The sequence below is a fragment of the Nerophis lumbriciformis genome, linkage group LG22, assembly GCF_033978685.3.
Source record: "Nerophis lumbriciformis linkage group LG22, RoL_Nlum_v2.1, whole genome shotgun sequence".
Taxonomy (NCBI): domain Eukaryota; kingdom Metazoa; phylum Chordata; class Actinopteri; order Syngnathiformes; family Syngnathidae; genus Nerophis; species Nerophis lumbriciformis.
The window spans coordinates 39,382,459-39,410,318 of NC_084569.2; the positions used below are offsets into that span (position 1 = coordinate 39,382,459).

Below are 27,860 nucleotides of genomic sequence, written 5' to 3' on the forward strand. Positions count from 1 at the left end.
CGCAGCTAGTGGGTCCATGTTTTGTTTTATCAGCCATTTTACTGCCTTGTTATAGACACCGTTTGGAAACAATTCAAGTATGTAAATAAACATTTACTAAATATTTGTACTGGTATACAGGTAAAAGCCAGTAAATTAGAATATTTTGAAAAACTTGATTTATTTCAGTAATTGCATTCAAAAGGTGTAACTTGTACATTATATTTATTCATTGCACACAGACTGATGCATTCAAATGTTTATTTCATTTAATTTTGATGATTTGAAGTGGCAACAAATGAAAATCCAAAATTCCGTGTGTCACAAAATTAGAATATTACTTAAGGCTAATACAAAAAAGGGATTTTTAGAAATGTTGGCCAACTGAAAAGTATGAAAATGAAAAATATGAGCATGTACAATACTCAATACTTGGTTGGAGCTCCTTTTGCCTCAATTACTGCGTTAATGCGGCGTGGCATGGAGTCGATGAGTTTCTGGCACTGCTCAGGTGTTATGAGAGCCCAGGTTGCTCTGATAGTGGCCTTCAACTCTTCTGCGTTTTTGGGTCTGGCATTCTGCATCTTCCTTTTCACAATACCCCACAGATTTTCTATGGGGCTAAGGTCAGGGGAGTTGGCGGGCCAATTTAGAACAGAAATACCATGGTCCGTAAACCAGGCACGGGTAGATTTTGCGCTGTGTGCAGGCGCCAAGTCCTGTTGGAACTTGAAATCTCCATCTCCATAGAGCAGGTCAGCAGCAGGAAGCATGAAGTGCTCTAAAACTTGCTGGTAGACGGCTGCGTTGACCCTGGATCTCAGGAAACAGAGTGGACCGACACCAGCAGATGACATGGCACCCCAAACCATCACCCAACCATGCAAATTTTGCATTTCCTTTGGAAATCGAGGTCCCAGAGTCTGGAGGAAGACAGGAGAGGCACAGGATCCACGTTACCTGAAGTCTAGTGTAAAGTTTCCACCATCAGTGATGGTTTGGGGTGCCATGTCATCTGCTGGTGTCGGTCCACTCTGTTTCCTGAGATCCAGGGTCAACGCAGCCGTCTACCAGCAAGTTTTAGAGCACTTCATGCTTCCTGCTGCTGACCTGCTCTATGGAGATGGAGATTTCAAGTTCCAACAGGACTTGGCGCCTGCACACAGCGCAAAATCTACCCGTGCCTGGTTTACGGACCATGGTATTTCTGTTCTAAATTGGCCCGCCAACTCCCCTGACCTTAGCCCCATAGAAAATCTGTGGGGTATTGTGAAAAGGAAGATGCAGAATGCCAGACCCAAAAACGCAGAAGAGTTGAAGGCCACTATCAGAGCAACCTGGGCTCTCATAACACCTGAGCAGTGCCAGAAACTCATCGACTCCATGCCACGCCGCATTAACGCAGTAATTGAGGCAAAAGGAGCTCCAACCAAGTATTGAGTATTGTACATGCTCATATTTTTCATTTTCATACTTTTCAGTTAGCCAACATTTCTAAAAATCCCTTTTTTGTATTAGCCTTAAGTAATATTCTAATTTTGTGACACACGGAATTTTGGATTTTCATTTGTTGCCACTTCAAATCATCAAAATTAAATGAAATAAACATTTGAATGCATCAGTCTGTGTGCAATGAATAAATATAATGTACAAGTTACACCTTTTGAATGCAATTACTGAAATAAATCAAGTTTTTCAAAATATTCTAATTTACTGGCTTTTACCTGTATGTGAAAATATTGAATGTTTTCTAAAATGTGGTGGGTGTGGTTTATATGCCGATGCACTTTACAGCCTGGAAAGTATTTAGAGTTTTAAAAAAGCCAAACATACAAATCACATTTTCATCACGTTAAGGTCGTGTTGACGCGGGGATGCAAAGAGGATGTGGCGCCCACAGGGAACAGGAGGCGGAGATGTTGATGGGAGGAATAGTTGGGAATGAGTTGCCAAAATGAAAACAGATGGAACGGAGTTGTCTGCTGTGGATTAATATGGATTAAAAAAAAAAAAAGTGTGTGTTGGTTCTAATGTGTCTGCCTCTGCTCTTGTCCCTCATAAAGTGACGAGGAGGAGGAGCAGAAACCACAAATTTACACCCGACGAGGCTTCATCAGGTGAGAAATGTAATATTATTCCTTCCTTTGCATTAGTAACACTTAGTTCTCCTCGTCGTTGCCCCGACTTAACCCAGACGACTAAAGTAAGTGTACATATATAATAACAATAAAAGTGAAAGTTATTCTTCCAGTGTTACGATAAATATTCTGTCAATTTAGTTATTTTGCATGGCAAACATATTGTTGAAGAACTTGTTTACCATGTATTCATATTCACCCGAAAACTTGTTTATCTAATTAAATTCTGCCTGCAGTCAAAGGTTATACTAATTAAATGTGTGTAGATTGTTAGACATCATTACACCGGGATATAATCCACACCCACTATATTTTAGACAAAAAAAATAGTTTTTCATATATTAGTCGCAGATATATACGCAGTGAAATGAGTTATTTACACAGAAATATTCTGTAAATGTTTATTTACATACCTTAATTGTTTCCAAATTGTACGTAAAACACGGCAGTAAAACGTCTGATCAAACAAAACAGAAAAAAAAATTTAAACATTAATTCCTTTTTAATCGTCTGCATTTTTAAACATTAATTCATATTTAATCAGCCACATTTTTGAACATTCATTCCTTTTTCATCGTCCGCATTTTTAAACATTAATTCCTTTTTAATCATCTACATTTTTAAACATTAATTCCTTTTTAATTGTCCACATTTTTAAACATTCTTTCCTTTTAATCATCCACATTTTTAAACTTTAATTCTTTTTTAATCGTCTACATTTTTAAACATTCTTTCCTTTTTAATCGTTCACATTTTAAAACATTAATTCCTTTTTAATCGTCCGCATTTTTAAACATTTATTCCTTTTTAATGGTCCGCATTTTTAAACATTGATTCCTTTTTAATCGTCCACATTTTTAAGCATTGATTCCTTTTTAATCGTCCACATTTTTAAACATTAATTCCTTTTTAATAGTCCGCATTTTTAAACATTAATTCTTTTTTAATGGTCCGCATTTTAAAACATTGATTCCTTTTTAATCGTCCGCATTTTTAAACATGAATTCCTTTTTAGTCGTCCACATTTTTAAACATTGATTAATTTTTAACCGTCCGCATTTTTAAACATGAATTCCTTTTTAATCGTCCGCATTTTTAAACATTGATTCCTTTTTAACGGTCTGCATTTTTAAGCATGAATTCCTTTTTAATCGTCCACATTTTTAAATATTGATTAATTTTTAATCGTCCGCATTTTTAAATAATAATTCCTTTTTAATAGTCCACATTTTTAGACAATAGTTCCTTTTTAATGGTCCGCATTTTTAAAAAGTAATTCCTTTTTAATTGTCCGCATTTTTAAACATTGATTCCTTTTTAATGGTCCGCATTTTTAAACATGAATTCCTTTTTAATCGTTCGCATTTTTAAACATGAATTCCTTTTTAATGGTCCGCATTTTTAAACATTTATTCCTTTTTAATGGTCCGCATTTTTAAAAATGAATTCCTTTTTAATCGTCCACATTTTTAAACATGAATTCCTTTTTAATCGTCCGCATTTTTAAACATGAATTCCTTTTTAATCGTCCGCATTTTTAAACATAAGATCCTTTTTAATCGTCCGCATTTTTAAACATTGATTCCTTTTTAACGGTCCGCATTTTTAAACATGAATTCCTTTTTAACGGTCCGCATTTTTAAACATTGATTCCTTTTTAATGGTCCGCATTTTTAAACATGAATTCCTTTTTAGTGGTCCGCATTTTTAAACATTGATTCTTTTTTAATGGTCCGCATTTTTAAACATGAATTCCTTTTTAATCGTCCACATTTTTAAACATTGATTAATTTTTAATCGTCCGCATTTTTAAACAATAATTCCTTTTTAATCGTCCTCATTTTTAAACAATAATTCCTTTTTAATGGTCCGCATTTTTAAACATTAATTCCTTTTTAATCGTCCACATTTTCAAACATTGCTTTTTTTTTCATCGTCCACATTTTTAAACATTAATTCCTTTTTAATCGACCACATTTTTAAACAATATTTCCTTTTTAATCGTCCACATTTTTAAACATTGATTCTTTTTTAATCATCCACATTTTCAAACATTGATTCATTTTTAATGGTCCGCATTTTTAAACAATAATTCCATTTTAATCGTCCACATTTTTAAACTTTGATTAATTTTTAATCATCCGCATTTTTAAACAATAATTCCATTTTAATCGTCCACATTTTTAAACTTTGATTAATTTTTAATCATCCGCATTTTTAAACAATAATTCCATTTTAATCGTCCACATTTTTAAACTTTGATTAATTTTTAGTCAACCACATTTTTAGACAATAATTCCTTTTTAATGGTCCGCATTTTTAAACATTAATTCCTTTTTAATGGTCCGCATTTTTAAACATTGATTCCTTTTTAATGGTCCGCATTTTTAAACATTAATTCCTTTTTAATGGTCCGCATTTTTAACCATTGATTCCTTTTAATGGTCCGCATTTTTAAACATGAATTCCTTTTTAATCGTCCACATTTTCAAACATTGCTTTTTTTTTTCATCGTCCACATTTTTAAACAATATTTCCTTTTTAATCGTCCACATTTTTAAACATTGATTCTTTTTTAATCATCCACATTTTTAAACATTGATTCATTTTTAATGGTCCGCATTTTTAAACAATAATTCCATTTTAATCGTCCACATTTTTAAACTTTGATTAATTTTTAATCATCCGCATTTTTAAACAATAATTCCATTTTAATCGTCCACATTTTTAAACTTTGATTAATTCTTAATCATCCGCATTTTTAAACAATAATTCCTTTTTAATCGTCCACATTTTTAAACAATAATTCCTTTTTAATCGTCCACATTTTTAAACAATAATTCCTTTTTAATGGTCCGCATTTTCAAACATTGCTTCTTTTTTCATCATCCACATTTTTAAACATTAATTCCTTTTTAATCGACCACATTTTTAAACAATATTTCCTTTTTAATCGTCCTCATTTTTAAACATTGATTCTTTTTTAATCATCCACATTTTTAAACATTGATTAATTTTTAATGGTCCACATTTTTAAACAATAATTCCATTTTAATCGTCCACATTTTTAAACTTTGATAAATTTTTAATCATCCGCATTTTTAAACAATAATTCCATTTTAATCGTCCACATTTTTAAACTTTGATTCATTTTTAATCATCCGCATTTTTAAACAATAATTCCATTTTAATCGTCCACATTTTTCAACTTTGATTAGTTTTTAATCATCCGCATTTTTAAACAATAATTCCATTTTAATCGTCCACATTTTTAAACTTTGATTAATTTTTAATTATCCGCATTTTTAAACAATAATTCCATTTTAATCGTCCACATTTTTAAACTTTGATGAATTTTTAATCATCCGCATTTTTAAACAATAATTCCTTTTTAATCGTCCACATTTTTAAACTTTGATTAATTTTTAATCATCCGCATTTTTAAACAATAATTCCATTTTAATCGTCCACATTTTTAAACTTTGATTAATTTTTAATCATCCGCATTTTTAAACAATAATTCCTTTTTAATCGTCCACATTTTTAAACTTTGATTCCTTTTTAATCGTCATTACAAAAAGGATTAATTTGAAAATCGATGTTTTTTTGACACTCCTAACAAAAGGATGCTGACTTTACCTGCTTTTCTGCTCTACCAGGAAATGACGGCGTTCCTACGTCAAGTGCGTTCCCCTCCGACCTCCTTCGTCCAGACGGTGGCGTCCCTCTGCCTGGCCGCCATGGCGCTGCTGTCCTCCTACTGGTGTGTGGGCAGGCAGAAGGTGCCCAAGCCGCTGTGTTCGCCCGTCAAGCACAGCAAATGCATCCCCGTCCCCGGCGTGTCCAACTCCTCCAGCATCCAGTTCTCCTGGGAGACCGGAGACGACCGCTTCGTCTTCCCCACCTTCCACACGGGCCTCTTCCTCATCTGCGAGGAGAACATCTACACGGACGCTTGGGGTAAGGGATCACAGCACCGTATGATTATCAAGACTTGTTACCGACATGTTATTAGTGCACCTGCACAGTCCTTATAGAAACAATACCAATTTGTAGGATTGATTCAACAGTATTGACTTTGAATCGAGAATCGAACCCACCCACCGCGCCCCCCGAATTGAATCTAATCGTGTGGTGCCCAAAGATTCACAGCCCAACATATAACAGGGATGTGAATCTTTGGGCACTGAACGATTCAAACCGATTCCAATTCCTAAGGTGAAGATTCGATGCAGAATCGATTCAACACGACTTTTTATTCAAACCAATTCTCGCAATGTATTATTTGTAGGGTTGGGAATCTTTGGGCACCGAACGATTCAAACCGATTCGGATTCCCAGGGTGACGATTTGATTCAGAATCGAATCAACAGTACTGATTTTGTATCGAGAATCGATTCTGAGTAGAATTTTCACCCCCCACGAATTTAATCGAATCGTGTGGTGCCCAAAGATTCACTGCCCGACAAAATGGGTGTGAATCTTTGGGTAACACACGATTCAAACCGATTCCGATTCCCGCGGTGACGATTCGATTCAGAATCGATTCAACACAACTTTTGATTCACACATATTCTTGCAATGTATTATTTGTAGTGCTGTAAATCTTTGGGCACCGAACGATTCAAACCGATTCGGATTCCCAGAGTGACGATTCGATTCAAAATCGATTCAACAGTATTGATTTTGTATCGAGAATCGATTCTGAATAGAATTTTCACCCCCACAAATTAATCGAATTGTGTGGTGCCCAAAGATTCATAGCTCTACAAATAATAGGAGTTTGACGATCCGATTCAGAATCAATTCAACAATACTGATTTTGAATCGAGAATCGATTCTAAATCGAATCTTCACCCCCGTAAATTTAATCGAATCGTGTGATGCCCAAAGATCCACAGCCCTACAAATAGTAATAGGGGTGTGACGATTCGATTCAGAATCGATTCAACAGTAATGATTTTGAATCGAGAATCGTTTTGAATATGAGAATCGATTCTGAATCGAATCGTCACCCCCATAAATTGAATCGAATCGTGTGGTGCCCAAAGATCCACAGCCCTACTAATAATAGGGGTGTGAATCTTTGGGCACCGAACGATTCAAAGCGATTCCGATTCCTGGGGTGACGATTCGATTCAGAATCGATTAAACAGTATTGATTTTGAATCGAAAATCGTTTTGATTTGATTATAAAGCGAATCTTCACCCCCACGAATTGAATCGAATGGTGTGGTACCCTGAATCGTTGGGCACCAAACGGTTCAAACCGATTCCGATTCCTGGGGTGACCATTCAGTTCAGAATCGATTCAGCACGACTTTTGATTCAAACCGATTCTCGCAATGTTTTATTGTAGGGCTGTGAATCTTTGGGCACCGAACGATTCAAACCGATTGCAATTCCTGGGGTGACTATTCGATTCGGAATCGATTCAACAGTATTGATTTTGAATCAAGAATCCTTTGAAATTGAGAATCGATTCTGAATCGAAATCGATTCTTGCAATGTATTATTTCTAGGGCTGGGAATCTTTGGGCACCGAACGATTCAAACCGATTCGGATTCCCAGGGTGACGATTTGATTCAGAATCGAATCAACAGTACTGATTTTGTATCGAGAATCGATTCTGAGTAGAATTTTCACCCCCACGAATTTAATCGAATCGTGTGGTGCCCAAAGATTCACTGCCCGACAAAATGGGTGTGAATCTTTGGGTAACACACGATTCAAACCGATTCCGATTCCCGCGGTGACGATTCGATTCAGAATCGATTCAACACGACTTTTGATTCACACCTATTCTTGCAATGTATTATTTGTAGTGCTGTGAATCTTTGGGCACCGAACGATTCAAACCGATTCGGATTCCCAGAGTGACGATTCGATTCAAAATCGATTCAACAGTATTGATTTTGTATCGAGAATCGATTCTGAATAGAATTTTCACCCCCACGAATTTAATCGAATCGTGTGGTGCCCAAAGATTCATAGCCCTACAAATAATAATAGGGGTTTGACGATTCGATTCAGAATCGATTCAACAGTACTAATTTTGAATCGAGAATCAATTCTGAATCGAATCTTCACCCCCATACATTTAATCAAATCGTGTGATGCCCAAAGATCCACAGCCCTACAAATAGTAATAGGGGTGTGACGATTCAATTCAGAATCGATTCAACAGTAATGATTTTGAATAGAGAATCGTTTTGAATATGAGAATCGATTCTGAATCAAATCTTCACCCCCATAAATTGAATCGAATCGTGTGGTGCCCAAAGATCCACAGCCCTACTAATAATAGGGGTGTGAATCTTTGGGCACCAAACGATTCAAAGCGATTCCGATTCCTGGGGTGACGATTCAATTCAGAATCGATTAAACAGTATTGATTTTGAATCGAAAATCGTTTTGATTTGATTATAAAGCAAATCTTCACCCCCACGAATTGAATCGAATGGTGTGGTACCCTGAATCTTTGGGCACCAAACGGTTCAAACCGATTCCGATTCCTGGGGTGACCATTCAATTCAGAATCGATTCAGCACGACTTTTGATTCAAACCGATTCTCGCAATGTTTTATTGTAGGGCTGTGAATGTTTGGGCACCGAACGATTCAAACCGATTGCAATTCCTGGGGTGACTATTCGATTCGGAATCGATTCAACAATATTGATTTTGAATCAGGAATCGTTTGAAATTGAGATTCGATTCTGAATCGAAATCGATTCTTGCAATGTATTATTTCTAGGGCTGGGAATCTTTGGGCACCGAACGATTCAAACCGATTTCCGAGGTGTATGTATATATGTATGTGTGTGTGTGTGTGTGTGTGTGTGTGTGTGTGTATGTATATATATATATATATATATATATATATATATATTTATATATATTTATTTATTTATTTATTTATATATATATATATATATATATATATATATGTCTTAATAAGGTTATCCAAAAAATAGTGCTCGATACCATAGTAGAGCGCAATATATGTATGTGTGGGAAAAAATCACAAGACTATTTCATCTCTACAGGCCTGTTTCATGAGGCGGGGTACCCTCAATCATCAGGAGATTTTAATGGGAGCATTCGCATACCATGGTTTATATAGGGCACAGAGTGGGTGGGTACAGGCTGGCCTAGGGGCGTGGTGATTGGCTCATGTGTTACCTAGGAGGTGTTTCCGTCTGTGGCGGCATGTTGTTACAATTTCGCTGCGCTTGTTGAGGGATGACAGGTCTGGACGGTAAATAATAAACAGTTTCTCTTTCAAGCATAGGTTGCATCTTTTATTACCACTATTGTAAGGTGTGCTGGATGCAAGAATTTGCCATGTTATTGAATATTCAACATTATTGTCTTTGAGGTCCCAAATGTGTTTGCTGAGTTCTGTGGTATTTCGCAGGTTTTTGTTCCTGAAAGAAGCCTTGTGATTGTTCCATCTGGTTTTGAATTCTCCCTCGGTTAATCCTACATATGTGTCGGATGTGTTAATGTCCTTGCGTATTACCTTAGATTGGTAGACAACTGATGTTTGTAAGCACCCCCCGTTGAGAGGGCAATCAGGTTTCTTTCGACAGTTACATCCTTTGTTGGTTTTGGAGTCGCTCTGTCTGGGGGCCGACGGCTCATTTGCAATTGTTTTGTTGTGGTTTGAGATGATTTGTCGTGTATTGTTCATGCAGCTGTAGCTCAATTTAATGTTGTTCTTGTTGATCACTTTTCTTAGGGTGTTGTCTTTGGGAAAGTGTTTGTCAATCAGATTGAGGAATTTGTGTCCAATGTTCGTTGAGACGTTTTTGCTGTATGGGGGGTTGTATCAGATGATGTCGTTTCGTTTTCTGTTCTTTTTTGGCTGGTTTCCTGGCGTGGGTTCATAGGTGAGGGTGAAATTGTATCCGCTTTTTGGTACGGGGGGGTTGCTTGGTCAAATTCAGCTTTGCTAGATGACAGCATCGATAGCCTTTTATTGATTCCGATAGGTATTCTTTTCGTGGTGGTGGGTGGGTGGTTGCTGTCATGGTGCACGTATTGGAGTGTTGTGTTGGGTTTCGTGAATGGTTGGTAGCTGTTATTTCTCAGGTTGAAAGTGACGTCAAGGAAGTTGACGGTTTGCTTGTTGGCTTCAATCGTGATCCGTAGGCCGTTCTCTTTGAAAATTTGGCATATGCGCTTCTTGGTATTCTCGCTGCTCCTTGGCGAGGCGCGACACACTGCCAGTCCGTCATCACGGTAAATACCAAGGTTCAGATTGAGGCTAGCGAGCTGGGAGAGGAGGAAACTCCCAACGAGTTCACACGTTTCTGCTCCGTCAAAACTTATATATATATATATATAAACAAACAAACAAACAATAAATAAATAAATATATATATATATATATATATATATATATATATATATATATATATATATATATATATATATATATATATATATATATATATATATATACCAAATATGTTTTAGCCCAATGCGCCCCCCAAGTCAAACACTTTGGACTATTTGTAAAACTATACATATTCTCTGGAATAAATTAATTGGATTTAGGTGAATTTTTATGGTAAAAATTGCTTCAAACGTTGTCGTCTAACCTTTTGGAACGGCTTACCAACAAAAACCGAGTCACTATGTGAGAATATCCTCACTATGATAAATGACTATCATCGGTGATGCTTTTCTTGTGTACCTAATAAACTGTCCAGTCTGCGGAGGTCAAAGTTGCTCTGAAAGGCAAAACGGAGGAAAGGAATAAATGAGATATGATTGGATTTATTGTTAGCGTCGTAATTGCGGGATTGGAGAGGCAGTGTTGACGTGTGTGTAGCGGAGCGTTTACTCCCAAGGTGAGGCAAACAGGAAGTGAAGTCAACAAACGGGGTCGGAGAGGGAGTGGAAATCCAAGGTGATAATACGGACTGAGCTCCCAGACGCTGTTCACTGGAATGTGTGTGTGTGTGTGTGTGTGTGTGTGTGTGTGTGTGTGTGTGTTCTTGTATTTATACCCTTCTTGAGACATCAACAAGGAAAAGTAGCATCCATATGAGGACCGGTGAACAAGTGATGACATAAATCATGGTCCCATTACGGAAAACAATTTAATCTAATCGGGAGCCAAACACTAGAGTCCGTGAACATTGCTCCAAAGTCAGGATTTTTGTTGTTGTTGATTTAATGTGCATAGGAAAGTAAACATTGACAGGTGCAAAGGCAGCAATATATGATCAAACAAGACGGCAGCTAAGGAAGGACTTCCCTATTCATCCCCGGAAAAAACCCGCCAGGTGAACGGCTGATTGTGTTACTTCCGGTGCTGACGTAAGACAAGCTATGTGACCATAGGATGAACAAATACACTACGCTACTAAGTCTAAAGTGGCAGTTCGCTTTTACAGCTGAGTTGCCCAAAGTGCGGCACAGGGGCCATCTGTGGTCCGAGACTCGCTTGTCATCGGCCTTAAGCACATTACAAAAAAACAAAAAATAGAGATCTCATTTGCACCCCTGGTGGAGAAATCTGTCAAAATTAGGGTGGTCCCAAAAAGGAGGGATTTAGACTTAGACTTAGAAAATCTTTATTGTCCTCGATGGGCAATTTGGTTTGCAGCAGTAGTCATTAAAAACAAGGTACAACAGTAAAAACAAGGTACAACAGTGAAAACGAGGTACAACATTAAAAACAAGGTACAACAGTGAAAATGAGGTACAACAGTGAAAATGAGGTACAACAGTGAAAACGAGGTACAACAGTAAAAACGAGGTAGAACAGTAAAAACGAGGTATAACAGTAAATATTAGGTACAACAGTGAAAACGAGGTACAACAGTAAAAACAATGTACAACAGTGAAAATGAGGTACAACAGTGAAAACGAGGTACAACAGTGAAAACGAGGTAGAACAGTAAAAACGAGGTATGACAGTAAATATTAGGTACAACAGTGAAAACGAGGTACAACAGTAAAAACAAGGTACATCAGTGAAAACAAGGTACAACAGTGAAAACGAGGTAGAACAGTAAAAACGAGGTATAACAGTAAATATTAGGTACAACAGTGAAAACGAGGTACAACAGTAAAAACAAGGTACAACAGTGAAAATGAGGTACAACAGTGAAAACGAGGTACAACAGTGAAAACGAGGTACAACAGTGAAAACGAGGTAGAACAGTAAAAACGAGGTATAACAGTAAATATTAGGTACAACAGTGAAAACAAGGTACAACAGTGAAAACAAGGTACAACAGTAAAAACGAGATACAACAGTGAAAACGAGGTACAACAGTGAAAACGAGGTACAACAGTAAAAACGAGATACAACAGTGAAAACGAGGCACAACAGTGAAAACGAGGCACAACAGTGAAAACGAGGCACAACAGTGAAAACGAGGCACAACAGTGAAAACGAGGCACAACAGTGAAAACGAGGCACAACAGTGAAAACGAGGCACAACAGTAAAAACGAGGTACAACAGTGAACATGAGGTACAACAGTGAAAACGAGGTAGAACAGTAAAAACGAGGTACAACAGTAAATATTAGGTACAACAGTGAAAACTAGGTACAACAGTAAAAACGAGGTACAACAGTGAAAACGAGGTACAACAGTGAAAACGAGGTACAACAGTGAAAACGAGATACAACAGTGAAAACGAGATACAACAGTAAAAACGAGGTACAACAGTGAAAATGAGGTACAACAGTGAAAACGAGATACAACAGTGAAAACTAGGTACAACAGTAAAAACAAGGTACAACAGTGAAAACGAGATACAACAGTGAAAACGAGATACAACAGTGAAAACGAGGTACAACAGTGAAAACGAGGTACAACAGTGAAAACGAGGTACCACAGTAAAAGAAGGTACAAATACATAAAATACATACAACATACAAACCATCATGAAGGCATTGAGCTAAAAAAAACTAAACGCATTTGTAATACAATAAAAACGAATCATCACAGGTCGGTTTAAAAGTGTCGGTTTTAAAAGTGCTCCCCCTCTGGTCTTTTGAATGATTGATTGAAACTTGTATTCGTAGATTGCACAGTACAGTACATATTCCGTACAAACGGCCACCCGAATAAGTTTTTCAACTTGTTTAAGTCGGGGTTCCTCGTACATCAATTCATGGTCAACATACGAAATAACAAGTGTGTGTAAAAAATTGAAGTGCTCCCCCTCTGGTCTTTTGATTGATTGATTGAAACTTTTATTAGTAGATTGCACAGTACAGTACCGTATTTTTCGGAGTATAATTCGCTCCGGAGTGTAAGTCGCACCGGCCGAAAATGCATAATAAAGAAGGAAAAAAACATATATAAGTCGCATTTTTTGGGGAAATGTATTTGATAAAAGCCAACAGCAAGAATAGACATTTGAAAGGCAATTTAAAATAAATAAAGAATAGTGAACAACAGGCTGAATAAGTGTACGTTATATAAGGCATAAATAACCAACTGGTATGTTAACGTAACATATTATGGTAAGAGTCATTCAAATAACTATAACATATAGAACATGCTATACGTTTACCAAACAATTTAATCGCTAAATCCCATGAAATCTTATACGTCTAGTCTCTTACGTGAATGAGATCAATAATATTATAATGTGTTAATAATTTCACACATAAGTCGCTCCTGAGTATAAGTCGCACCCCCGGCCAAACTATGAAAGAAACTGCGACTTATAGTCCGAAAAATACGGTACATATTCCGTACAATTGACCACTAAATGGCAACACCCGAATACGTTTTTCAACTTGTTTAAGTCGGGGTTCCACGTAAATCCATTCGTGGTCAACATATGAAATAACAAGTGTGTGTAAAAATTTGAAATGCGCCCCCTTTGGCCAAAATGAATGCAACATTTTTTTAAATAAATATGTATATAGAGACATACTGTAATAAGTTGAAGTTAATAATGAAGATTAAAAAACAATTACCGTATTTTCCGCACCATAAGGCGCCCTGGGTTAAAAGCCGCGCCTTCAATGAACGGCATATTTCAAAACTTTGTCCACCTATAAGCCGCCCGGTGTTGTAAGCCGCATCTAACTGCGCTAAAGGAATGTCAAAAAAACAGTCAGATAGGTCAGTCAAACTTTAATAATATATTAAAAACCAGCGTTCTAACAACTCTGTTCACTCCCAAAATGTACGCAAATGTGCAATCACAAACATACGTATATCAACATGGACAGAGCTGCGTGAAAAAAGCCACCCGGCCTCTTCGCGTAAACTTAAACTTACCTTAACCACTCGCTCATCTTTTCTTCATCCATCCCTTCGAGTTAGCTTTTATGATGACGCCGGCTGGAAAGGTCTCTTTTGGCAAGGTCTTCCTTTTTGAATATCACCATGGGTGGAAGTTTCTGGCCATTAGCATGGCAAGCTAGAACCACAGTGAAGGATGACTTCTCATTCCCTGTGGTGCGAATATTCACCGTACGTGCTCTCCCGTTGTATCCACAGTGCGGTTCACAGGAATATCAGTTGCTGTGAAATAGTAATCCGTGTGCGGATGGAGAGATTGCGTCTTTTCATGAACCGGATCCCTGACGCTTAGTAGGAGCCATTTTGTGGTCTTTACAGATGTAAACACACAAAGGAAATGAAACGTACGGTATATCCGCGCGCTTTTTTCTTCTTCTACGCGGGCGGGTGGTTGCTTACAGTAGAAGAAGAAGCGCTTCCTGTTCTATGGGGGCGGGTGCTTACCTTGGCGGTTGCTTGCGTAGAAGGAGAAACGCTTCCTGTTCTACCGGGAAAAAAGATGGCGGCTGTTTACCGAAGTTGCGAGATCGAAACTTTATGAAAATGAATCGTAATATTAATCCATATATAAAGCGCACCGGGTTAAAAGCCGCACTGTCAGCTTTTGAGTAAATTTGTGGTTTTTAGGTGCGGCTAATAGTGCGGAAAATACGGTACAAAAAAACAAAAAATAAATAAAAGCGTACCTTTTTTATATTTGCATAGTATGTATATATTATTAATGTTGTAAATACAAATATTTATATATTTTTCGGAGGTCTCAAGAAGGTAAGAATTACAAGAGTGTGTGTGTGTGTGTGTGTGTGCGCGCGCTTAGCCCTAAGGGGATTAACTTAAGTGTGTGTTCCGCTTGCGGAGATTTAGTCTTCAGCAGTATGGCTCAATCATGGCACAGGAGTGTGCAGAGCAAAAGGTCAACAGGATGGACAAACAGCGGCTGTGTGAATACGAGCTGATTTACAAGCGACGTCTGAGCGATACGCGCGTGACGAGTTAAAGACGCAATGACTCCAGCTAGTGGCCGAAATATTAGGTACACCTGCGGGGTTATTAGTGAGATCCAAAAAAAAGAGGCTTTGACAAAGTATTCAGTATTCGGAAGTATTATTTGAATATGTTTATTATTGTGTGAATGCTCCAAAGCTTGGTTTTCTACACCAAAATCCATCTATTTATTAAACTTCTTCAACTTCTTCTTCTCCAGATTTTGGTGTGCTCTACCTTCCACATTAGTGGATCTAACATAATAGTGAAAGTCCAGTCCATAGTGGATCTAACATAATAGTGAGAGTCCAGTCCATAGTGGATCTAACATAATAGTGAGAGTCCAGTCCATAGTGGATCTAACATAATAGTGAGAGTCCAGTTCATAGTTGATTTAACATAATAGTGAGAGTCCAGTCCATAGTGGATCTAACATAATAGTGAGAGTCCAGTCCATAGTGGATCTAACATAATAGTGAAAGTCCAGTCCATAGTGGATCTAACATAATAGTGTGAGAGTCCAGTCCATAGTGGATCTAACATAATATTGTGAGAGTCCAGTCCATAGTGGATCTAACATAATAGTGAGAGTCCAGTCCATAGTGGGTCTAACATAATAGTGAGAGTCCAGTCCATAGTGGATCTAACATAATATTGTGAAAGTCCAGTCCATAGTGGATCTAACATGATAATGTGAGAGTCCAGTCCATAGTGGATCTAACATAATAGTGAGAGTCCAGTCCATAGTGGATCTAACATAATAGTGAAAGTCCAGTCCATAGTGGATCTAACATAATAGTGTGAGAGTCCAGTCCATAGTGGATCTAACATAATATTGTGAGAGTCCAGTCCATAGTGGATCTAACATAATATTGTGAGAGTCCAGTCCATAGTGGATCTAACATAATAGTGTGAGTGTCCAGTCCATAGTGGATCTAACATAATATTGTGAAAGTCCAGTCCATAGTGGATCTAACATGATAATGTGAGAGTCCAGTCCATAGTGGATCTAACATAATAGTGAGAGTCCAGTCCATAGTGGATCTAACATAATAGTGAAAGTCCAGTCCATAGTGGATCTAACATAATAGTGTGAGAGTCCAGTCCATAGTGGATCTAACATAATATTGTGAGAGTCCAGTCCATAGTGGATCTAACATAATATTGTGAGAGTCCAGTCCATAGTGGATCTAACATAATAGTGTGAGTGTCCAGTCCATAGTGGATCTAACATAATAGTGAGAGTCCAGTCCATAGTGGACCTAACATAATAGTGTGAGAGTCCAGTCCATAGTGGATCTAACATAATAGTGTGAGAGTCCAGTCCATAGTGGATCTAACATAATATTGTGAGAGTCCAGTCCATAGTGGATCTAACATAATATTGTGAGAGTCCAGTCCATAGTGGATCTAACATAATAGTGTGAGTGTCCAGTCCATAGTGGATCTAACATAATAGTGAGAGTCCAGTCCATAGTGGATCTAACATAATATTGTGAAAGTCCAGTCCATAGTGGATCTAACATGATAATGTGAGAGTCCAGTCCATAGTGGATCTAACATAATAGTGAGAGTCCAGTCCATAGTGGATCTAACATAATAGTGAGAGTCCAGTCCATAGTGGATCTAACATAATAGTGAGAGTCCAGTCCATAGTGGATCTAACATAATAGTGAGAGTCCAGTCCATAGTGGATCTAACATAATAGTGAGAGTCCAGTCCATAGTGGATCTAACATAATAGTGAGAGTCCAGTCCATAGTGGATCTAACATAATAGTGAGAGTCCAGTCCATAGTGGATCTAACATAATAGTGAGAGTCCAGTCCATAGTGGATCTAACATAATAGTGAGAGTCCAGTTCATAGTTGATTTAACATAATAGTGAGAGTCCAGTCCATAGTGGATCTAACATAATAGTGAGAGTCCAGTCCATAGTGGATCTAACATAATAGTGAAAGTCCAGTCCATAGTGGATCTAACATAATAGTGTGAGAGTCCAGTCCATAGTGGATCTAACATAATATTGTGAGAGTCCAGTCCATAGTGGATCTAACATAATAGTGAGAGTCCAGTCCATAGTGGGTCTAACATAATAGTGAGAGTCCAGTCCATAGTGGATCTAACATAATATTGTGAAAGTCCAGTCCATAGTGGATCTAACATGATAATGTGAGAGTCCAGTCCATAGTGGATCTAACATAATAGTGAGAGTCCAGTCCATAGTGGATCTAACATAATAGTGAAAGTCCAGTCCATAGTGGATCTAACATAATAGTGTGAGAGTCCAGTCCATAGTGGATCTAACATAATATTGTGAGAGTCCAGTCCATAGTGGATCTAACATAATATTGTGAGAGTCCAGTCCATAGTGGATCTAACATAATAGTGTGAGTGTCCAGTCCATAGTGGATCTAACATAATATTGTGAAAGTCCAGTCCATAGTGGATCTAACATGATAATGTGAGAGTCCAGTCCATAGTGGATCTAACATAATAGTGAGAGTCCAGTCCATAGTGGATCTAACATAATAGTGAAAGTCCAGTCCATAGTGGATCTAACATAATAGTGTGAGAGTCCAGTCCATAGTGGATCTAACATAATATTGTGAGAGTCCAGTCCATAGTGGATCTAACATAATATTGTGAGAGTCCAGTCCATAGTGGATCTAACATAATAGTGTGAGTGTCCAGTCCATAGTGGATCTAACATAATAGTGAGAGTCCAGTCCATAGTGGACCTAACATAATAGTGTGAGAGTCCAGTCCATAGTGGATCTAACATAATAGTGTGAGAGTCCAGTCCATAGTGGATCTAACATAATATTGTGAGAGTCCAGTCCATAGTGGATCTAACATAATATTGTGAGAGTCCAGTCCATAGTGGATCTAACATAATAGTGTGAGTGTCCAGTCCATAGTGGATCTAACATAATAGTGAGAGTCCAGTCCATAGTGGATCTAACATAATATTGTGAAAGTCCAGTCCATAGTGGATCTAACATGATAATGTGAGAGTCCAGTCCATAGTGGATCTAACATAATAGTGAGAGTCCAGTCCATAGTGGATCTAACATAATAGTGAGAGTCCAGTCCATAGTGGATCTAACATAATAGTGAGAGTCCAGTCCATAGTGGATCTAACATAATAGTGAGAGTCCAGTCCATAGTGGATCTAACATAATAGTGAGAGTCCAGTCCATAGTGGATCTAACATAATAGTGAGAGTCCAGTCCATAGTGGATCTAACATAATAGTGAGAGTCCAGTCCATAGTGGATCTAACATAATAGTGAGAGTCCAGTCCATAGTGGATCTAACATAATAGTGAGAGTCCAGTCCATAGTGGATCTAACATAATAGTGAGAGTCCAGTCCATAGTGGATCTAACATAATAGTGTGAGAGTCCAGTCCATAGTGGATTTGTTAGTGTGAGAGTCCAGTCCATAGTGGATCTAACATGATAATGAGAGTCCAGTCCATAGTGGATCCAACATAATAGTGAGAGTCCAGTCCATAGTGGATCTAACATAATAGTGTGAGAGTCCAGTCCATAGTGGATCTAACATAATAGTAAGAGTCCAGTCCATAGTGGGGCCAGCAGGAGACCATCCCGAGCGGAGACAGGTCAGCAGCGCAGAGACAAAGTATTCAGTATTAGGAAGTATTATTTGAATATGTTTATTATTGTGTGAATGCTCCAAAGCTTGGTTTTCTACACCAAAATCCATCTATTTATTAAACTTCTTCAACTTCTTCTTCTCCAGATTTTGGTGTGCTCTACCTTCCACATTAGTGGATCTAACATAATAGTGAAAGTCCAGTCCATAGTGGATCTAACATAATAGTGTGAGAGTCCAGTCCATAGTGGATCTAACATAATAGTGTGAGAGTCCAGTCCATAGTGGATCTAACATAATAGTGTGAGAGTCCAGTCCATAGTGGATCTAACATAATATTGTGAGAGTCCAGTCCATAGTGGATCTAACATAATATTGTGAGAGTCCAGTCCATAGTGGATCTAACATAATAGTGTGAGTGTCCAGTCCATAGTGGATCTAACATAATAGTGAGAGTCCAGTCCATAGTGGACCTAACATAATAGTGTGAGAGTCCAGTCCATAGTGGATCTAACATAATAGTGTGAGAGTCCAGTCCATAGTGGATCTAACATAATAGTGTGAGAGTCCAGTCCATAGTGGATTTGTTAGTGTGAGAGTCCAGTCCATAGTGGATCTAACATGATAATGAGAGTCCAGTCCATAGTGGATCCAACATAATAGTGAGAGTCCAGTCCATAGTGGATCTAACATAATAGTGTGAGAGTCCAGTCCATAGTGGATCTAACATAATAGTAAGAGTCCAGTCCATAGTGGGGCCAGCAGGAGACCATCCCGAGCGGAGACAGGTCAGCAGCGCAAAGACAAAGTATTCAGTATTAGGAAGTATTATTTGAATATGTTTATTATTGTGTGAATGCTCCAAAGCTTGGTTTTCTACACCAAAATCCATCTATTTATTAAACTTCTTCAACTTCTTCTTCTCCAGATTTTGGTGTGCTCTACCTTCCACATTAGTGGATCTAACATAATAGTGAAAGTCCAGTCCATAGTGGATCTAACATAATAGTGAGAGTCCAGTCCATAGTGGGTCTAACATAATAGTGAGAGTCCAGTCCATAGTGGATCTAACATAATATTGTGAAAGTCCAGTCCATAGTGGATCTAACATGATAATGTGAGAGTCCAGTCCATAGTGGATCTAACATAATAGTGAGAGTCCAGTCCATAGTGGATCTAACATAATAGTGAAAGTCCAGTCCATAGTGGATCTAACATAATAGTGTGAGAGTCCAGTCCATAGTGGATCTAACATAATATTGTGAGAGTCCAGTCCATAGTGGATCTAACATAATATTGTGAGAGTCCAGTCCATAGTGGATCTAACGTAATAGTGTGAGTGTCCAGTCCATAGTGGATCTAACATAATAGTGAGAGTCCAGTCCATAGTGGACCTAACATAATAGTGTGAGAGTCCAGTCCATAGTGGATCTAACATAATAGTGTGAGAGTCCAGTCCATAGTGGATCTAACATAATAGTGTGAGAGTCCAGTCCATAGTGGATTTGTTAGTGTGAGAGTCCAGTCCATAGTGGATCTAACATGATAATGAGAGTCCAGTCCATAGTGGATCCAACATAATAGTGAGAGTCCAGTCCATAGTGGATCTAACATAATAGTGAGAGTCCAGTCCATAGTGGACCTAACATAATAGTGTGAGAGTCCAGTCCATAGTGTATCTAACATAATAGTGTGAGAGTCCAGTCCATAGTGGATCTAACATAATAGTGTGAGAGTCCAGTCCATAGTGGATTTGTTAGTGTGAGAGTCCAGTCCATAGTGGATCTAACATGATAATGAGAGTCCAGTCCATAGTGGATCCAACATAATAGTGAGAGTCCAGTCCATAGTGGATCTAACATAATATTGTGAAAGTCCAGTCCATAGTGGATCTAACATGATAATGTGAGAGTCCAGTCCATAGTGGATCTAACATAATATTGTGAGAGTCCAGTCCATAGTGGATCTAACATAATAGTGAAAGTCCAGTCCATAGTGGATCTAACATAATAGTGTGAGAGTCCAGTCCATAGTGGATCTAACATAATATTGTGAGAGTCCAGTCCATAGTGGATCTAACATAATATTGTGAGAGTCCAGTCCATAGTGGATCTAACATAATAGTGTGAGTGTCCAGTCCATAGTGGATCTAACATAATAGTGAGAGTCCAGTCCATAGTGGACCTAACATAATAGTGTGAGAGTCCAGTCCATAGTGGATCTAACATAATAGTGTGAGAGTCCAGTCCATAGTGGATCTAACATAATAGTGTGAGAGTCCAGTCCATAGTGGATTTGTTAGTGTGAGAGTCCAGTCCATAGTGGATCTAACATGATAATGAGAGTCCAGTCCATAGTGGATCCAACATAATAGTGAGAGTCCAGTCCATAGTGGATCTAACATAATAGTGAGAGTCCAGTCCATAGTGGACCTAACATAATAGTGTGAGAGTCCAGTCCATAGTGGATCTAACATAATAGTGTGAGAATCCAGTCCATAGGGGATCTAACATAATAGTGTGAGAGTCCAGTCCATAGTGGATTTGTTAGTGTGAGAGTCCAGTCCATAGTGGATCTAACATGATAATGAGAGTCCAGTCCATAGTGGATCCAACATAATAGTGAGAGTCCAGTCCATAGTGGATCTAACATAATAGTGTGAGAGTCCAGTCCATAGTGGATCTAACATAATATTGTGAAAGTCCAGTCCATAGTGGATCTAACATGATAATGTGAGAGTCCAGTCCATAGTGGATCTAACATAATAGTGAGAGTCCAGTCCATAGTGGATCTAACATAATAGTGAAAGTCCAGTCCATAGTGGATCTAACATAATAGTGTGAGAGTCCAGTCCATAGTGGATCTAACATAATATTGTGAGAGTCCAGTCCATAGTGGATCTAACATAATATTGTGAGAGTCCAGTCCATAGTGGATCTAACATAATAGTGTGAGTGTCCAGTCCATAGTGGATCTAACATAATAGTGAGAGTCCAGTCCATAGTGGACCTAACATAATAGTGTGAGAGTCCAGTCCATAGTGGATCTAACATAATAGTGAAAGTCCAGTCCATAGTGGATCTAACATAATAGTGTGAGAGTCCAGTCCATAGTGGATCTAACATAATAGTGTGAGTGTCCAGTCCATAGTGGATCTAACATAATAGTGAGAGTCCAGTCCATAGTGGATCTAACATAATAGTGTGAGAGTCCAGTCCATAGTGGATCTAACATAATAGTGAAAGTCCAGTCCATAGTGGATCTAACATAATAGTGTGAGAGTCCAGTCCATAGTGGATCTAACATAATAGTGTGAGTGTCCAGTCCATAGTGGATCTAACATAATAGTGAGAGTCCAGTCCATAGTGGATCTAACATAATAGTGAGAGTCCAGTCCATAGTGGATCTAACATAATATTGTGAAAGTCCAGTCCATAGTGGATCTAACATGATAATGTGAGAGTCCAGTCCATAGTGGATCTAACATAATAGTGAGAGTCCAGTCCATAGTGGATCTAACATAATAGTGAAAGTCCAGTCCATAGTGGATCTAACATAATAGTGAGAGTCCAGTCCATAGTGGATCTAACATAATAGTGAGAGTCCAGTCCATAGTGGATCTAACATAATAGTGAGAGTCCAGTCCATAGTGGATCTAACATAATAGTGAGAGTCCAGTCCATAGTGGATCTAACATAATAGTGAGAGTCCAGTCCATAGTGGATCTAACATAATAGTGAGAGTCCAGTCCATAGTGGATCTAACATAATAGTGAGAGTCCAGTCCATAGTGGATCTAACATAATATTGTGAAAGTCCAGTCCATAGTGGATCTAACATGATAATGTGAGAGTCCAGTCCATAGTGGATCTAACATAATAGTGAGAGTCCAGTCCATAGTGGATCTAACATAATAGTGAGAGTCCAGTCCATAGTGGATCTAACATAATAGTGAGAGTCCAGTCCATAGTGGATCTAACATAATAGTGAGAGTCCAGTCCATAGTGGATCTAACATAATAGTGAGAGTCCAGTCCATAGTGGATCTAACATAATAGTGAGAGTCCAGTCCATAGTGGATCTAACATAATAGTGAGAGTCCAGTCCATAGTGGATCTAACATAATAGTGAGAGTCCAGTCCATAGTGGATCTAACATAATAGTGAGAGTCCAGTCCATAGTGGATCTAACATAATAGTGAGAGTCCAGTCCATAGTGGATCTAACATAATAGTGTGAGAGTCCAGTCCATAGTGGATTTGTTAGTGTGAGAGTCCAGTCCATAGTGGATCTAACATGATAATGAGAGTCCAGTCCATAGTGGATCCAACATAATAGTGAGAGTCCAGTCCATAGTGGATCTAACATAATAGTGTGAGAGTCCAGTCCATAGTGGATCTAACATAATAGTAAGAGTCCAGTCCATAGTGGGGCCAGCAGGAGACCATCCCGAGCGGAGACAGGTCAGCAGCGCAGAGACAAAGTATTCAGTATTAGGAAGTATTATTTGAATATGTTTATTATTGTGTGAATGCTCCAAAGCTTGGTTTTCTACACCAAAATCCATCTATTTATTAAACTTCTTCAACTTCTTCTTCTCCAGATTTTGGTGTGCTCTACCTTCCACATTAGTGGATCTAACATAATAGTGAAAGTCCAGTCCATAGTGGATCTAACATAATAGTGTGAGAGTCCAGTCCATAGTGGATCTAACATAATAGTGTGAGAGTCCAGTCCATAGTGGATCTAACATAATAGTGTGAGAGTCCAGTCCATAGTGGATCTAACATAATATTGTGAGAGTCCAGTCCATAGTGGATCTAACATAATATTGTGAGAGTCCAGTCCATAGTGGATCTAACATAATAGTGTGAGTGTCCAGTCCATAGTGGATCTAACATAATAGTGAGAGTCCAGTCCATAGTGGACCTAACATAATAGTGTGAGAGTCCAGTCCATAGTGGATCTAACATAATAGTGTGAGAGTCCAGTCCATAGTGGATCTAACATAATAGTGTGAGAGTCCAGTCCATAGTGGATTTGTTAGTGTGAGAGTCCAGTCCATAGTGGATCTAACATGATAATGAGAGTCCAGTCCATAGTGGATCCAACATAATAGTGAGAGTCCAGTCCATAGTGGATCTAACATAATAGTGTGAGAGTCCAGTCCATAGTGGATCTAACATAATAGTAAGAGTCCAGTCCATAGTGGGGCCAGCAGGAGACCATCCCGAGCGGAGACAGGTCAGCAGCGCAAAGACAAAGTATTCAGTATTAGGAAGTATTATTTGAATATGTTTATTATTGTGTGAATGCTCCAAAGCTTGGTTTTCTACACCAAAATCCATCTATTTATTAAACTTCTTCAACTTCTTCTTCTCCAGATTTTGGTGTGCTCTACCTTCCACATTAGTGGATCTAACATAATAGTGAGAGTCCAGTCCATAGTGGATCTAACATAATAGTGAGAGTCCAGTCCATAGTGGGTCTAACATAATAGTGAGAGTCCAGTCCATAGTGGATCTAACATAATATTGTGAAAGTCCAGTCCATAGTGGATCTAACATGATAATGTGAGAGTCCAGTCCATAGTGGATCTAACATAATAGTGAGAGTCCAGTCCATAGTGGATCTAACATAATAGTGAAAGTCCAGTCCATAGTGGATCTAACATAATAGTGTGAGAGTCCAGTCCATAGTGGATCTAACATAATATTGTGAGAGTCCAGTCCATAGTGGATCTAACATAATATTGTGAGAGTCCAGTCCATAGTGGATCTAACATAATAGTGTGAGTGTCCAGTCCATAGTGGATCTAACATAATAGTGAGAGTCCAGTCCATAGTGGACCTAACATAATAGTGTGAGAGTCCAGTCCATAGTGGATCTAACATAATAGTGTGAGAGTCCAGTCCATAGTGGATCTAACATAATAGTGTGAGAGTCCAGTCCATAGTGGATTTGTTAGTGTGAGAGTCCAGTCCATAGTGGATCTAACATGATAATGAGAGTCCAGTCCATAGTGGATCCAACATAATAGTGAGAGTCCAGTCCATAGTGGATCTAACATAATATTGTGAAAGTCCAGTCCATAGTGGATCTAACATGATAATGTGAGAGTCCAGTCCATAGTGGATCTAACATAATATTGTGAGAGTCCAGTCCATAGTGGATCTAACATAATAGTGAAAGTCCAGTCCATAGTGGATCTAACATAATAGTGTGAGAGTCCAGTCCATAGTGGATCTAACATAATATTGTGAGAGTCCAGTCCATAGTGGATCTAACATAATATTGTGAGAGTCCAGTCCATAGTGGATCTAACATAATAGTGTGAGTGTCCAGTCCATAGTGGATCTAACATAATAGTGAGAGTCCAGTCCATAGTGGACCTAACATAATAGTGTGAGAGTCCAGTCCATAGTGGATCTAACATAATAGTGTGAGAGTCCAGTCCATAGTGGATCTAACATAATAGTGTGAGAGTCCAGTCCATAGTGGATTTGTTAGTGTGAGAGTCCAGTCCATAGTGGATCTAACATGATAATGAGAGTCCAGTCCATAGTGGATCCAACATAATAGTGAGAGTCCAGTCCATAGTGGATCTAACATAATAGTGAGAGTCCAGTCCATAGTGGACCTAACATAATAGTGTGAGAGTCCAGTCCATAGTGGATCTAACATAATAGTGTGAGAATCCAGTCCATAGGGGATCTAACATAATAGTGTGAGAGTCCAGTCCATAGTGGATTTGTTAGTGTGAGAGTCCAGTCCATAGTGGATCTAACATGATAATGAGAGTCCAGTCCATAGTGGATCCAACATAATAGTGAGAGTCCAGTCCATAGTGGATCTAACATAATAGTGTGAGAGTCCAGTCCATAGTGGATCTAACATAATATTGTGAAAGTCCAGTCCATAGTGGATCTAACATGATAATGTGAGAGTCCAGTCCATAGTGGATCTAACATAATAGTGAGAGTCCAGTCCATAGTGGATCTAACATAATAGTGAAAGTCCAGTCCATAGTGGATCTAACATAATAGTGTGAGAGTCCAGTCCATAGTGGATCTAACATAATATTGTGAGAGTCCAGTCCATAGTGGATCTAACATAATATTGTGAGAGTCCAGTCCATAGTGGATCTAACATAATAGTGTGAGTGTCCAGTCCATAGTGGATCTAACATAATAGTGAGAGTCCAGTCCATAGTGGACCTAACATAATAGTGTGAGAGTCCAGTCCATAGTGGATCTAACATAATAGTGAAAGTCCAGTCCATAGTGGATCTAACATAATAGTGTGAGAGTCCAGTCCATAGTGGATCTAACATAATAGTGTGAGTGTCCAGTCCATAGTGGATCTAACATAATAGTGAGAGTCCAGTCCATAGTGGATCTAACATAATAGTGTGAGAGTCCAGTCCATAGTGGATCTAACATAATAGTGTGAGAGTCCAGTCCATAGTGGATTTGTTAGTGTGAGAGTCCAGTCCATAGTGGATCTAACATGATAATGAGAGTCCAGTCCATAGTGGATCCAACATAATAGTGAGAGTCCAGTCCATAGTGGATCTAACATAATAGTGTGAGAGTCCAGTCCATAGTGGATCTAACATAATAGTAAGAGTCCAGTCCATAGTGGGGCCAGCAGGAGACCATCCCGAGCGGAGACAGGTCAGCAGCGCAGAGATGTCCCCAACTGATGCACAGGCGAGTGGTCCAACCCGGGTCCCGACTCTGGACAGCCAGCACTTCATCCATGCCCCCCCCCCCCAACCCTCCACAAGGAAAAGGGGAGCAGAGGAGAAAAGAAAAGAAACGGCAGATCAACTGGTCTAAAAAAAGGGGGTCTATTTAAAGGCGAGAGTATACAAATGAGTTTTAAGATGGGACTCAAATGCTTCTACTCTTAATCGGGACAAAAAACAAATATATACAGTATATATATTATTATTATTTTTATTTTTTTTATTATTATATATTTTTTAGTTATATATATATATATATATATATATATATATATATATATATATATATAATATTTATTTATTTATTTTATTTTTTTTTTATACTAAAAACACAGTCAAGTTGTGGACGTTCAGTCCCTTATAATTCTGTTGAAAGATTTCTGATCAATAAGCCGTGGAGCTGGGCGATAAAACGCTATCAATATATATTGCGGCAGACATGTAATTGATACCAATAAAAAAAATGTGTTCGATAAAATGTTCAATATGTTTTTTTCCCTTCTTTGTCAGAAAAAAATGGAGGTTGCAAAGCATACAAATATATAGTCATGTTCCACAAAATGTAACACCGCCATTGTTTCCCTTCCAGAGGAGAAATGTCGGGGGTTCCACACGCTGACTCCAGGATCAGAAAAAGGTGCATCACTTCTTCTAAACCGGGGGTGTCCAAACTTTGTCTCGTCTTCAACTCAACTTGGCCCGTGAAACATCATGAGTCAATAATGAATGGGATTGCGTTAATTCAAAAAGACTGTCTTTTATGCTGCCATCAAGTGGACAACGCAAGTTACTCAGGTCAATGACTTTGAAAACATGTGCAGCGTTTACTTCTATGACCCATTTGCAAACAACCTTCCCTAGTCATTGTGCAAAACAAACCATTCCAACCAACACAAAATGTCAACACACATAACACAACTTGCTCACTAATATTATAAAAAATGTTCTTGCACCATAAAAAAAAAAGTTTATTACACCCATTACAAAGCATGATGGGAAAAATGCAAAACACTCTCCACACTTAACCATGTTTGGCACATTTTAGCTGCTTGATATTTGATTACAAGACACTAAGGAGGTCGTCTGGGAAGTAAACAAGGTAGG

At 38.3% G+C, this 27,860-nt stretch overlaps 1 protein-coding gene across 2 annotated transcripts in view; it reads left to right on the plus strand.

The window, feature by feature from the left end:
- The first annotated feature begins 1,919 nt into the window (after window positions 1-1,919).
- LOC133615325 (germ cell-specific gene 1-like protein) overlaps window positions 1,920-27,860 on the plus strand; it is a 44,007-nt gene continuing 18,066 nt past the window's right edge. The window contains exons 1-3 of one of the 2 annotated variants that reach the window (XM_061973844.2): window positions 1,920-2,105; window positions 5,777-6,077; window positions 27,346-27,393. In XM_061973844.2, coding sequence (XP_061829828.2) covers window positions 5,780-6,077; window positions 27,346-27,393 — 346 coding nt within the window. In that variant the 5' untranslated portion in view covers window positions 1,920-2,105; window positions 5,777-5,779. The remainder of the gene's footprint in view (window positions 2,106-5,776; window positions 6,078-27,345; window positions 27,394-27,860) is intronic. The other variant, XM_061973843.2, reaches the window with a different exon arrangement.